This window comes from Chenopodium album, chromosome 8, assembly GCF_948465745.1.
Source record: "Chenopodium album chromosome 8, dcCheAlbu1.1, whole genome shotgun sequence".
Classification (NCBI taxonomy): domain Eukaryota; kingdom Viridiplantae; phylum Streptophyta; class Magnoliopsida; order Caryophyllales; family Amaranthaceae; genus Chenopodium; species Chenopodium album.
In genome coordinates, this window is record NC_137841.1 from 48,499,376 (window position 1) to 48,514,667 (window position 15,292).

A 15,292-nucleotide genomic window follows, 5' to 3' on the forward strand; every position below is an offset into this window, starting at 1 on the left:
CACTTCCCAAAAATGTGTTGGATCCAAGAGGAAAATTCAGGCCCAATTGGTCAGGCCCATACATTGTTAAAGCCATCTTGTCCGGCGGAGCGGCACAATTGGTAGACATGGACGGTAACGGTTTCCACAATTTAACCAACTTGGATCAACTCAAGAAATTTTATGCCTAGTTGCATGGGTTCATGACCCAATAGAGCTACGTTTGGCTTGATTCCTTTTTAAGGATACGTAGGCAACCCCTCAAGGAGGCCCGACCACTTAAAAAAAATAAAATCATTCCTCCGTCGGTCAAGTATACGCGCCAGTTCAACATTGCGTCACGAAAAAATGGAGCTAAAATAAAAAAATAAAAAAAGGTTTGTCGTGCCACGGGAAACTCTACTGTGGCACGGTGGGCCTGCAGCAAAAAAAAATAAAAAAAGAAGTTTGCCGCGCCACGGGAAACTCTACCGTGTCACGGCAAATTTTCACCGTGGCACGGTGGACCTACAGCAAAAAAAAAAAAAATTGTTGCGCCACGGGAATTTCCACTGTGTTACGACATTTTCCACCGTGGCACGGTGGAATTTCAGACTTTCCGATTTTTTAGTGACGCAGTCTTTGCGAATTCAATTATTTGTTCGACGTTTTTTTTCATTCTTCCATTGCGTCCGACTTCTTGACTCGGATATAAAAATATATAAAAAAAAAGCCATTGTAATTTTTATTTAAGGCGAAAATAAATATGCTATTATTATTGAAATAAATGTGACTACAATTATTGGCATCATGCGCCTTATTTTAAAAATTATAAATCATAAAAGCAAAGCAATACTGATCTAATCCTTCTTTACTTTCGGAACCTCCTTCTCTTTTTCAACTAGGTCGACCTTCACCATTAATGTGTCTTTTGTAGCCCGAACCGTCACACCCCTAGTCGAACTTCCACTCCTTTCACAGTTCTTAGAATTCTTTAGTTGCTTCTCTCTATAAACCATCTTCTCTTTACCCTTCCCTTTCACATAGTTCTTCCTCTTAGGCATTATAGGAGTCTTAAACTCAATCCCTTGTGTTCTCGGACCGAGACGATCTTTAGGAGGCGCTTTCTTACTTCCGAGACGCCCCTTCACATCAAAGTTGCGTGATCCGACTCGATCCCTTCTACTTCTAGGATTTAGCCATGCCTTGTATGCACTAGATAAGGGAGGAGGAGCTTGGTTACTTGCAGAAACGGTCCACAAAGGTCTTCCAATCCAATAAGCCTCGTACTTGTGAACGTTACTTTCATGCAACGATACTTCACGAGGACTATCGTTATAGCGTGGAACTACTTTTTCAAGTCCATACTGTCGCATCAATCGAGATAGACAATAAAAAGTCAGTCTTGAGATACTAGGATCACGGCAATACGGAGTATCATTCGTACCAACCATCCTAGTAAGCCTCCACCAAGGCACCACCCAACGAATGGAAAATTCCCTCTTTGCAAAGAAATTCTTCCAATCTTCATACGACATATTTACAGAGTAATTCTTCTTCCTGCGGACTAGATCATTGGGACCATATTTTTCAATATCGTCGGGGGCTTCAAAAAGTTCTAAACGCTCCATCAACCAAATCTGAAAAAACAAAAAAAAAATCAGTCGAAAAAAAAATAAAAAAAAATTAAATTAAATTAATTGCATATTCCACCGTGACACGGCAGAATTCACCGTGACACGGTGCCTGTTTTGTGTCACGGGGGCTACTCAGAACGCGTTTTTACCTGCAGCAGTACCAGAGAACCCTTCCTGACGGCTTTCCGGTCAGCTTTTGCTTCGTCAGGGCCGCGTAAAGTTTCTCCAAGGCACGTGGGCATAGGAGATCTCCCAGATTCGACATGTTCAAGCACAGATGCTAGACAAGCATGTCCTACCCTATCGTTTGCAAATAAAAGCTTGCTAAACATGCAAAAAAAATCAGCCCTTCTACGGTATACATGATAAGACTCAGAGACAGGGCGATTGAAATATAAATTTGCAAGTTTTTCTAAGTCTACTTCATTACCACACACAATTCTATTTAAATCTGGATCTGTTATATTCAGATGGCGTTCAAAGTCTTGGTAATAATACTCACGTAGGGTAGGCATGGCAATAAGATTTCTGGCAGGAAATCCAAAGATGGCACCGAATTCCTTCGGTAGGGGACAAATTTCATCGTAATCAAATTTAAAAACAATGTGTTTCTGGACTCCAATAGTCTAATGCCGCCCTAAGAAAATCATGTTCAATCGCTACATGTCTCAGGGCTAGTAAACCCCTGACATGAAACAATTCCAATTCTCTTTTGTCAGCATTGGTCAAAGAATAAGACCAGTCACGCAATGTATTATCAAAATTCTGAGACATTATTATTGAAATATGAAGTTCTAATTATTTTGTGTTTAGTAATTATGCATATCACGAATATACTGGTCCTATTTTATAGCAAAAACGCTCGGAACTACTCAGAATCTATCTTTCTATACGCGTAAACCACACCGGGTAGAATACGCGCACCGTGACACGGGAATTCCCACCGTGTCACGGGAATTTGTGTCGTGACACGGTGTACGGTGCCGTGTTGCGGCACCCACGCGTTTTCTTTTTTTATCCTTTTCCTATATCTATCCGGATTTTTTTTTATTGTTTTATCTTCACCGTTTATTTTTTAATTCTGTTTTTCGAGAGTTTCATTCCTAATAAAATTCTCAACTTTTTTTATTAATATTTTTATTTTTATTTTTATCATTTATTATTTTATTTTTTTACTCTTATTTCTATTATTATTTTATTTCTTTTTCTTTGGGGAAGTTATAAACCTCGTCCCATTTCCAAACATATTTATTTTGGAGTAGTTGTAAAACTTATTCATATTTTTTCTTTTCTTTTTATTTCTTTTTTTCTTTTGGGGAAGGTCGGTACCCTCCACTTACTCCACTTACGCTCTTTTGTCGCGTCATTAATAAATGCACACCCACACACAATGAGTCTCAAGCACACACTAACACACACTAATAAATACATAAACTGTGAATAATGTACAAAATAAGTCATAATAAATAAGTAGCGTCAAGTGTCATCACAGTATGTACAAATAAAGACCCTCGGTCAAAAATCTGTAGAACTAGAAGAGTGAGGATCAGTGTCATCTCCAGCCTGTGAATATGGGAGCGGTGAGCCAAAGAGTCCCGACATCATCCGGGTACGAGGAGTAGCATCCCTACTAGTCCCTGTAACTCCAGTAGCAGTCAAACTCAAAGCAGGACCCGTCCAACTAGCAAACGGTGCAAACTGACTCAAAGAAGTAGGAATCGTCGGTGGAGGCATCGTCCCATACACTGGAACTGAAAAAAAGCCTGGCATCGGGGGAGGAAGCGCCCCAGACAATGGAGCTGAATATAAGCCAGGATCCACAGGAGTGATAACAGGCCTAAGCTCAGGCTGTGAAGACTGAGAAAACGAATGTCGCTGCCACTGACCCTGACCCTAAAAATGCTGGAACGACTGGGAAGACTGAGGCTGCTGCCACGGAGCCTCCTGAAATGGCTGAGAAAGCTGAGGATCCCGCTGAGACTGAGAATGTCGATGAACCTCAGGAGATCGTCTACCACGTCTAGGCTCTCCCTCGTCCGAGCCTTTATGCCTCGAGCGCGAGCGGGACCTCCGTCGCTCCTGAAGGACACAAAATCAAAAGATGTCAACAATGCAAAATAAAACAAATGGTAGAAATGAGAAAAAGTGAACATACCTCAAGAACATCGCTAGAACCGCTCCGACAACTCGCACCACGCCGAAGCTTAATGATTGAGCGTCAACCAGCTTCATGAATCCCATCATCTCCGGGCGGGTAGGCTGAGAACAAAACAGAGAAAAATCAGAAACAAGCGGTATTAAAAAGGATGAATAATGTATCAAAAGCTTGCCGGCTCAATAACATCAGGCAGAGACTCCTGCGCCTGTCTGAAACCCTCTGGCGCGTCAGCAATATGGTCCTCAGTAATACCAATCGGCCCGGGGTAGCGGACAGATTGAGGCGGAATCTCAATCCTCCCCACACGGCGAACGGTCGTTTGAAAATACGATCGAATAATCAAGTTATTCGACTATTTAAACAGAGACTAGCGACAAACTCCTCAAAAGAAATCATACCTCGGGAAGACGGGGTGGAGGAGCCAGAGAGGGAAGCAAGTCCTGCACATAATCACCCTCCATGCGCACAAGCTCCTACCAGGGAAAAGTGTAGCGCTCTCCCCTGTTTATCAACTCCCTAAGCAAGTGCGAGCCCAGCATCGAATCCGGTGGAGACAAGGGCACCACAAAGAGATCACCACCGTGCTGACGAATGACACGCTCCCCTAGATACCAGACAAAGCGTCCGGTACCAACAAAAACAATGCGGTATGCTGAAAGCTGCAAGGCCTCGGGAAGATTAGTCATCCCAGCCCAAGGACGATACTGGACATCAATAGCAACCTGAAAACCATAAAAGTTGCAATGAAGCGCCGGAAATAATGTCAAGATAGAAAATAATAGGCTACAAAAGTAATTCTTACACCAACAGAAGAGGTGCCTCGGCGTAGCAGCCCGCGTAGCGCAGAGACAGACTCCACCCGTGACTCTCCTCGGTCACGCCAGCTGGCCCCGACAGGGAAGTCATGAACCTCTCCACGACGCCGTCGAGGGGCCAATCCCGGAAAGTACTCGTAGAACCATAGCTGCAATGAAAAGTAATCTTTGAGCACATGAGTCGAACAAATTAAAATAAAACAAGAAGAGGAAAGGATAGTCATCTCTACGACTCTTCATAAACCGTAGACAATGACAGGGGACTCGTCCTCCAGCTGCCTACAGCCATGACGTAACGACAAGAGAAGATCGACATATCCAAGGTTGGCCCAGCTATAGGATCCTATCTCACTGATCCTAAGCAAAGAAGGAAGGTAGCAAACGAGCGCACGCGAACTCCTATCAGGAGAAAGAGTCATGGAAATGAGAATCAAAATGAAGATCCGCACTCGCTGCTCAGGTGATGTCTCCTCCATGTCAAAACCACGGGCCAGAATCGAAGCCAACTCTGATCGCCCGCTCCTAGGACCACCTCGAGACACCGGCTAAGTCCTGATATGCTGAATGATCAGACCTAACAAATCGGCTGCCTCAGCCGCTCCCCAAGAAAGATCAGACATCTGTGCTACGGCCCGGTCAGTGAAGCATAAACCACTGATCATGCTAAAGTCCAGAGGGGTCACTGTCATCTCCCCCCAAGCAAAGTGAAAGGTGTTGGTAGTATCCCAAAAATACTCCAACAACGCGCGAACGACTGTCGCACCACAACCCCGGGGGCTGCGAAACCCTACGATCGCCGAATAAAAGTCTACTAGACCAGGTGATTCCCATAAGGCGTTCGTAGTAGGATCCCTCGTGATAATCCGATGAAGTCGAGGAATCAAATCTCCGGCTCCAAAACCGTGATGGCGAAGCGTGCCATCGACTATGCCGGCAAGTGGACGATGAGAAACGTGGTTCTCACGACAGAAAACCAGCTGGTCTGGTGTCCACGGAGGTGGAGCCCACCTACCCCTACTCGTAGAGGGTTGAGGCTCAAACTCTAAGATGTCGTCATCCATACCCTCGGGAATCGTGGGAGTGTCCTCCCGAAAAGCCTGACGCCGGCCATGAGTGGAAAGATCGCGATCCCGTCGTCTAGGCATGCTATTATAAAAATAAAAATCTAAATGCTTAGCATCATTTCCTAAGTTATTTAGTTATTCATTTCAAGTTGCATTTTAATAAAAATCTAAATGCTTAGCATCATTTCCTAAGTTATTTAGTTATTGATTTCAAGTTGCATTTTAATAAAAATCTAAATGCTTAGCATCATTTCCTAAGTTATCTAGTTATTTATTGCATTTTCTATTATACGCTAAATTTTTACCTCAAGGCTAAAAATTAGCAAAATAATGGAATTATTTATAGTATTTAGTTTCTCCATGACGAACTAATACTATGTTCTCTTAAATTGCATGATACTATGTTCTCCATGACAATGTAGTACATACACAACACAAAACATGTTTCAAAATTGCACGAAAACAATAGATCAACGCATCATGGCATGTTTTACAAGATCTACAACCAATATGTCATCATTTCAAGTGCAAAAGAACAACATGAACAAACAAGAACACCATTTCACACAAGTAGTACCCAAAAATGGTGATTAGCTCAATTCTTCACCAAATCATGCAATTTTTGTCTCAAATCGCTCACAAACACGCATACATACATATGCAAGTAAATTCATGGCAAGAATTTCAACATAAACCTCAAAATCAAAAAAATCCCCAAATTGATTTTTAAGGGTTTTTACATGAAATTACTCATTTGAAGCAAATTCAAGACAAAAGGCAAGAAAACTTACATGGATCCTTGTAAGAAATCGGAAATGAGGAAGATAGTAGAAAATTGGACCGAATTTAGTGAAGAATTGAGCTCCAAAAGCCTGAAAAATTGCTGGATTTTGGTAGTGCGACCACTCAACCACCGCGGCACGGCATCAAATCCCGTGTCACGGTGATCCGCAGCAGCGGCGAAAACACTCCGGCCAGCAGCGGCGAAACAGCAGCAACGAGCAGTAGCGAGAAAAATTTAAATAAAAAAAAAACCCAGCAGAACCGCCGTGTCACGGTGAACCTAATCGTGACACGGTGAAGACGGCCGTGCGCCGGTGAAGCCCAACCGTGGCTCAGTAATCTGAGCGATTTAAAATGAAAAAAAATGGAGAAATGAAAGAGCAGAGAAGGTAAGAAAATGGTGAAAAGCATCCCGAATTTAAAGACTAGAAAAAAGTGACCCCATGCGCGTGGCGAGTGGGAATTCTGAACAAGGACGAATTCCCGCGACACGGGAATCTCACCGTTTGACGGGATGCACTCCGTGTCGCGGGAGAACCCCACGTGGCCCACTGTATTTTAGCTGGTCAAAAACGCAAAAATCAAGCTTTTGACCATTTCTGCAGCCACAAAAATCCCGCGCCTCGGGATATTATGCCGCGTCATGGGATTACTTGCCGTGTTGCAGGATATATTTTTCGTGACACGGTGGACTCATGCGTGTCCTGCACACTCCTCGAAGCTGACAGCGAATATTCCTGGCAGTTTGACCAAAATTGGACAATGTTCCGCACAAATTGGACAGTTAGTTTTTCAGTAAATTACGCGGAAAATTTTAACTGATGTTTAAAGGGTATCAAAATTACTATTTTGCCCCCAGTAAGCGTCAAAGTCAATTTTCCGACATTTTAAACACCTAATATGGTCGGATAGTCGACTTGAAGGTGTGAATCATCTGTTCCCCACGTTCGGAGATAATCGAACCATCATTCACTTGCAAATTTCAGCGATTACAGTAGTTGTCGGCTTTCCTCAAGCATGGAAAGCGTTATCAGTGGATTTTTCTTCAAGTATAGAAAACCGCCAAGTCGGCTTTCCTCAAGCATGGAAAGCGTTATTGGTGGATTTTTCTTCAAGTATAGAAAACCGCCAAGTCGGCTTTCCTCAAGCATGGAAAACATTATCGGTGGATTTCTTCAAGCATAGAATGACACCAAATTCATACGTCGACTTTCCTCAGGCATGGAAAGTATCATCCGGTAGGTTTCTTCAGGCTTAGAAAGCTACCAAATTCCTCAGTCGGCTTTCCTCGGGCATGGAAAGCGTTTCAACGAACGTCATCCGGTGGATTCCTTCAAGGGTAGGAAGCTGCCAAACTTATTTATCACCGATACACTGGTACCAGATACGTATTCTATCCTTTTACTCTTTTATCCGTGGAATTAACATTTTTCTGCAGGTATCGGCGTATACAGAGTGATTTAGGATCGCAGAACGTCTTAAATCATTCTCCGTCCCTATCGACTACTTTGACTATCGTTTTCGAAACTAACGTTTCTACAAACTCAGTCAAAGTGGGGGCTTCTGTAGACACCTAAAAATGTCTCCCCAAAACCAAACCCGATGATGAACAACCTTTCACCGCCACTATTGGTCGGGTTCAGTATTTAATCCCAAGAGTGCTTAAAAAATCGTATTTAATTAAATTCAATTTTTGAATAGTCCATGGATCAGTCTTGATGTTTGGTCAAAGCATAGTTTTAATTTCATCCCAAACTTATTTTACTGTCTTATTATTTAATTTTAGCCCAAACATTTTTTATTTTATTGTTTTATTATTTATTTTTTGCCTAAACTTTTTATTTATTTTAGCCCAAATAATAATAAAATCATAAAATGGCCCGAAGTTATCAATCGGCACTTAAAATGCTGAACGAAATTAGGGTTAAAAATGAATTTAGACGGAAAAGCGGACTGAAAACTCCCGCGTCACGGCAACAGTCCACCGTGTCACGGGAAACTTTCCCGTCTAACGGTGGGGTTCCCCGTGACACGGGACACCTGCTGTGACACGGGGGTTTCCGTGTCCTTTCCGCGTAAACCCTTAACGCGTTTTCTCCCCCGTTCACTAAATATTTCCCGTGTCACACAAAAGCACACCGTGTCATGGGAATGTTTCCCGTCTGACGGTGGGATTTCCCGTGTCACGGTACATTTTGCCGTGTCGCGGTATATTTTTTTTAGGATTTTTATCATTTTAGGGTTTCGTGTGTTCCCTTAGCACATTTTTTCTATAAATACCCCCTCATTTCTGATGTACGGGGCATAAATTAATTCTCTATTTTTCTCTCTTCTATGCTCTAGCCTAAAAGCCTACCCTTCTTCTTTCAAAATTCCTTCTTCAAGCACTCCCAGGAGTCCATACTTTACTCGTGGTTCTGTCCTTAAGCTAAGGCGTGAAAGGTAAAACTGTTTGAGGGTTTGGCCCCAAATCAACTCTACTTAATTTAATTTAATTTAATTATTATTTTATTATTATTTCCTTGAATTTACTAACTCGTTTATTATTTTGTAGTTGCAAGCAAACAGAATTAAAGTAAAATTATGTTCCTTTTATTTCTATTACTTTTCTAACGATTTTATATTGTTGGTATTATTGTTGAATTGCTTCCAATATTAATGTTTATTTTATTATTTATTGATCACCATATTGCATGTTTAAAGGGAATATGTAATTGAAAATCACGCCTAATAAGATAATTTGGACGACCGGTTTAGGTTCCTTTTAATCTTGATGTTTAATTTAAGTGATCACAAATATTTTAGAATTATATGTTGCATTAATATTCAACCAATTTAGCTTAATAATAGTTGGGAGCAAATTGAATATTTTGTTTGTATGCCTTTGAGATCGCAGGAATCACTTTTTACAATAAGAATCGAGTAGAGGCCAATACGGGCGAATGTGACTCCATGACTCACTTCGTACCATCATCCCTGATCCTCCTTTCGTGGTTCCGAACCATATGGAGTTAGTAATCTCATGGATTATGAATGGGGTGTAACCTTCACTAGTCAATCGTTGTTGCCTTTAGTTGTCCCTTTATCGTGGTTGCCTTTTTATGAACCATGAACGGTTTACAAGTTCCTTAAAAACTTGTTGGCGGCTCCCTACTTTCCTTGTCCCTAATCGTATTATGTCAATTCTCACTTCCTATGAGTGCCAAGCATATTCACCACATGCTTTTACGTAGGCGCACTTCGAACGACGCCTACAGTGACCATCTATTGCCATTACAAACGAGTATCCCCACGGACTGCGCCAAATGTTTCGGGGTTTTTTGGAATCCCTCGGGATACTGGTCACGCTTCGTTGGCAATGAGACTCGGACACCTGCAAAACAATGGAGTTCTGGTTTATCCGAGATCCGCCTCCGACGATCAAGTTAGAGATCTGAAAACGGAGTAAAATTAGAGAGAGAAAGTAGAGAGAAGTTGGAGCTATTTAGTGCTCTATTTAATGTTACGTCACAATCCACCCCTCCCATCATAATGATTGAGATATTTATAGGGGTGGGAAATTGTGCCCATTTAGGGTTTGTACCCTAAATTTCTATGCCCTGATTGGTTGAGCAATCGGCTAACGACACATGTTAGACGGGGGCGCCGTTTTGCGGCATTTTGCAGTATCTTCGAGATTTGGGCCTCTGATGTAAGGAAGGTTCTTTTCTCTCATGCCAGGTGATCTCCTTGAACTTGACACGTGTCATCTTCCCATAGGGACACGTGTCACCTTCTGATTGGGCCACGTGTCACTACGGGATTGGACCACGTGTAAGGGGTATTTTTACTTTAAACAACAATCTTTCCTCTTTTTTGTTCTTTCAAACTTTTTCCCATTTGTGTTTATAGTTTTTCAATAAATGGATTCACCATCAACACACACAGCACATCCTAAGACAATTGTCAGCCGGTCTCCTAGTACGGATGAGTCTGGGACTGGGGGTGCCGTCTTTGGATGTATGGACCTGCTTTGCTCATCACTGAATCCCACCGTCTCTTTGTTTCTACAAGACACAATAGCGAGGGTTAAACAGATGGCTACCAAGCCAAGGAGAAGGTGCACTATGGAAGTGCCTGCTAATGAGATCATCCCGGATGGGGAGTATGAGATGTCAGATGAGCAAACATGTTCTTCTCCAGTGCCTCCACCACTCCCAGTGATGGGATCTTAGAGGAATCAAACAATGAAGAGTTCGTCTTTGCCCCTACTCACAATGAATCGGATCCGAAGGACGATGAAGAAGCCGACCAAAGGTCAGGATCCAAAGTGAGTGAATAAGGGGTTAATTTATTATGTTAATAGCGGTCACATAATATAACTTGCCGATTAGCCGCACATAAAACGCGCTAAATAATGTTTAAAATATTATGCCCACTACCCTGTCATAATAAAATATCGTCAAGTAGGCAGGGAATATCCGACCCTTGAGCATCCGGTAAAGGCTAGGGTTTTGTTCACCCCCACTAGTGCACACTACCCGGCAATATAATAGCAGCTGTTTCACAATTCTATCTCTTCTTTTTCCTCTTCATTTTATTTTCTCCCTTCCTTTGGATCGCCAACAAACCCTAAACAGCCTTCTAGTAGGCGGCATTTCTCTTCTTCTTCTCAGGTAACCTTCGGAATCTTCGTCTCTCTCCTCCATTGTTCATGATGAAGCTGTTGTTATGGTGTATTGATTGTTGTTTTTTTATTGTATTTTTGGTTTGTTTGCTTTGAAATTGGATTATCTGGCTTATTTGATTGCTTTTGTATTAGTTACTTGCTGATTTAAAGTGATTTTAGCTTTGGAGTTAAATTTTTGGATTGAGTGTTGCATGAAATATCTATTGAAGTTTTTGGTTATGATTTTTGTTGGATAGTAAACTTTCTTTAATTTTATAGCTTGATTTCATGATTTGATTTACATTATTTTTAAAACTTTTTAGTTATGATGATGGATTTTTTTTTTTTATGAATCTGGATTTGAGGTTGAAATGTTATGAATCTCGGTTTGATGTTGAAATTTTTTGGATCTGGAATTTCTGTTGCAGTTATATATTTTTCTTAAACACATAAATTTTTATGAAAACATTTTAAATAGTCTGGGATCTTGTTAATTTCTAGCAATTTGAGGATTATATAGTTAGATGCTATATTGTATCATTTGGAATTGTGTTTAGATTAATTTTGACATTGATGGTATAGTAGCTGTTTTGTCATTTTTCATCTTAGTCTGACCCTTAAAATTGATGTGCAGGGTTTGAATAGGAGAATTCCATATTGACGAATTGCCAGTGATTTTTAAGAGTAGCGAAAATGGTATGTCTACTTGTTTTCTGTAGCCTGTCGTAGCTAAGTAGTTGGTTGATTGAGTTGTTGATGTATTGACTTCATTCATAATATTTTTGTGTTTGCAGGTGAAGTTTACAGCCGATGAGCTCCGCAGGATTATGGACTGCAAGCATAATATTCGTAATATGTCTGTCATTGCCCACGTTGATCACGGTAATGAATCATATTCAGATATTGTTATGTTATTTTTCTGCTTAGTAATTCTATTGGTTCTGTGAGGTTTATAATGCTTGAAATTTTGCTAGCATGCTGCTAAATTGTGGGATGATATGTTATCATTTCTGCATTGAATTTTATGAAATGTTCTGTCTTTTCTTATGTTTTGTTTAATACTTAAAGTGTTTGTTGCAAGTTCTTGTGTAATATCATGCTGGTTACTTCTGTAGGTGCAATTAAGTTGTTCATAAGCTCAAAAAATATGCAACTGCTGAAATGTTGATGTATTTGTAACTGTCTCATGTTTGTCCTTGAATTGGGATGAAATTTTGCCATAATGTTATGTTGTGAAGATTCTTAATATTTGCTTTCTTCTAGGACGCAAATCTTCTAGGATGCAAAAGAGATAATGAAAACAAAATGAGATGCTTTGCTCATGTGTTTGTTGCAAGTCCTTGTTATTTTCCTGTTTATTTCTATTGTCATCAAGTTTATTATTAAGTTCAAAAAAATATGTACTCCGCTTAAATTGTTGATATGTTTGGTAATGATGTCATATCTGTATCAAACTGAGCACATTGTTGATGCATTTTTTGTCATGATAACATTGTACCCTTACACTCTTTGCTTAATACTTATTTTCAGGAAAATCAACCCTCACCGATTCTTTGGTGGCTGCTGCTGGTATCATTGCCCAGGAAGTTGCTGGTGATGTACGTATGACTGACACTCGTGCAGATGAAGCTGAACGTGGTATTACCATCAAGTCCACTGGAATTTCTCTGTACTATGAGATGACAGATGCAGCTTTGAGTGCATTCAAGGGAGAACGTGACGGCAATGACTATCTGATCAATCTTATTGATTCCCCTGGGCATGTTGACTTCTCATCAGAGGTTACTGCTGCTCTCCGTATCACTGATGGAGCCCTTGTTGTGGTTGACTGTATTGAGGGTGTATGTGTCCAGACTGAGACTGTCCTTCGCCAGGCTCTTGGTGAGAGGATCAGGCCTGTTCTTACTGTTAATAAGATGGACCGTTGCTTCCTTGAGCTCCAGGTTGATGGAGAGGAGGCTTACACAACATTCCAGAAGGTTATTGAGAATGCTAATGTCATTATGGCTACCTATGAAGATCCCCTTCTGGGTGATGTCCAAGTTTACCCTGAGAAGGGAACAGTTGCTTTCTCAGCTGGTCTCCATGGGTGGGCATTTACTTTGTCCAACTTTGCTAAGATGTATGCATCTAAGTTCGGTGTTGATGAATCTAAGATGATGGAACGTCTCTGGGGTGAGAACTTTTTTGACCCAGCCACCAAGAAGTGGACCACCAAGAACACTGGGACAGCTACATGTAAACGTGGTTTTGTTCAATTTTGCTATGAGCCTATCAAGCAGGTCATTGCTACTTGCATGAACGATCAGAAGGATAAACTGTGGCCCATGTTGACGAAGCTTGGAGTCCAGTTGAAGGGTGACGAGAAAGAATTGATGGGTAAGGCATTGATGAAGCGTGTCATGCAGACTTGGCTCCCAGCTAGCAGTGCTTTGCTTGAAATGATGATCTATCATTTGCCGTCACCTGCAACGGCTCAGAGATATCGTGTGGAGAACTTGTACGAGGGGCCCATGGATGACGTGTACGCCACTGCCATCAGGAACTGTGACCCTGAGGGACCTTTGATGCTCTATGTATCAAAAATGATTCCTGCACCTGACAAGGGTAGATTCTTTGCTTTTGGTCGTGTCTTTGCGGGAAAAGTGTCAACTGGTATGAAGGTTAGGATTATGGGACCTAACTATATTCCTGGTGAGAAGAAAGATCTTTATGTTAAGAATGTCCAGAGAACTGTCATTTGGATGGGAAAGAGGCAGGAAACTGTTGAGGATGTTCCATGTGGGAACACTGTTGCTATGGTTGGTTTGGATCAGTTTATCACAAAGAATGCCACACTTACAAATGAGAAGGAAGTGGATGCTCACCCAATCCGAGCCATGAAGTTCTCTGTTTCACCTGTTGTCCGTGTTGCTGTGCAGTGTAAGGTTGCGTCTGATCTTCCCAAGCTTGTTGAAGGTCTGAAGCGTCTGGCAAAGTCTGATCCTATGGTTCTTTGTAGCATTACAGAATCTGGAGAACACATCATTGCTGGTGCTGGTGAACTCCATCTGGAGATCTGTTTGAAGGATTTGCAAGATGACTTCATGGGTGGGGCTGAAATCACCAAGTCTGACCCTGTTGTTTCCTTCCGTGAGACTGTACTTGAGAAGTCAAGCCGCACCGTGATGAGCAAGTCTCCCAATAAGCACAACCGTTTATACATGGAAGCCCGTCCAATGGAAGATGGGCTTGCTGAGGCCATTGATGAAGGGAGAATTGGCCCAAGAGATGATCCCAAGGTTCGTTCCAAGATCTTGGCCGAGGAATTTGGCTGGGACAAGGATCTTGCTAAGAAGATCTGGTGTTTTGGTCCAGAAACTACTGGTCCCAACATGGTGGTTGATATGTGTAAGGGAGTCCAGTATCTCAATGAAATTAAGGACTCTGTTGTTGCTGGTTTCCAGTGGGCTTCAAAAGAAGGTGCTTTGGCTGAAGAAAACATGAGAGGTATCTGCTTTGAGGTTTGTGATGTGGTTCTCCATGCTGACGCCATCCACAGAGGAGGTGGGCAGGTTATTCCAACCGCTAGGAGAGTCATGTACGCTTCCCAGCTGACTGCCAAGCCCAGGCTGATGGAGCCCATCTATCTTGTTGAGATCCAAGCTCCTGAACAAGCTCTTGGTGGTATCTACAGTGTTCTTAACCAGAAACGTGGACATGTGTTTGAGGAAATGCAGCGACCTGGTACCCCACTCTACAACATCAAGGCTTACCTTCCTGTCGTTGAGTCCTTCGGATTTTCAAGTACTTTGAGAGCTGCAACCTCTGGTCAAGCTTTCCCACAGTGTGTGTTTGATCATTGGGAAATAATGACTCAGGATCCTCTGGACCCAACATCACAAGCTTCAGCCCTTGTTGCAAACATCCGTAAGAGGAAGGGATTGAAGGAAGCAATTACCCCACTTTCTGAGTTTGAGGACAAGCTTTGAGGACTTCTGGAAGTTACTCTTGGTAGTTTTTTTTTGGTGAATACAATTTATGGATTCACTTGTTGGTTACATTGTCTAAGTACACTGTTTTCTTATGTCTGGGATGTTCTCCCCTTTTTTTTTGACGTTGCAATTTTGTTGGTAGTTGGTCTACTAAATGAACATCTACCTCTGTAGTCTCTTTGACAGTTCTTAAATGTAATGAGTTTGCGCTTACTTTGGGTAATTGAGATGTCTTTGGTATTTGGTTTATTTTCA

The 15,292-nt window shown here is 41.7% G+C and overlaps 1 protein-coding gene across 1 annotated transcript; it reads left to right on the top strand.

Moving 5' to 3' along the window:
• The first annotated feature begins 10,934 nt into the window (after nucleotides 1-10,934).
• LOC145641847 (elongation factor 2-like) lies at nucleotides 10,935-15,292 on the top strand. Its single transcript, XM_081692839.1, has 4 exons — nucleotides 10,935-11,070; nucleotides 11,698-11,759; nucleotides 11,858-11,945; nucleotides 12,594-15,292. The coding sequence occupies exons 2-4, from the start codon at nucleotides 11,757-11,759 to the stop codon at nucleotides 15,032-15,034; spliced, it is 2,532 nt and encodes an 843-aa protein (XP_081548965.1). The 5' UTR covers nucleotides 10,935-11,070; nucleotides 11,698-11,756; the 3' UTR covers nucleotides 15,035-15,292.

Excerpts from the sequence above, each read along its gene's own strand:
- LOC145641847 (XM_081692839.1), top strand. Across the intron at positions 11,946-12,593 it reads CATTGCCCACGTTGATCACG|GAAAATCAACCCTCACCGAT; the intron begins GTAATGAATCAT and ends ACTTATTTTCAG.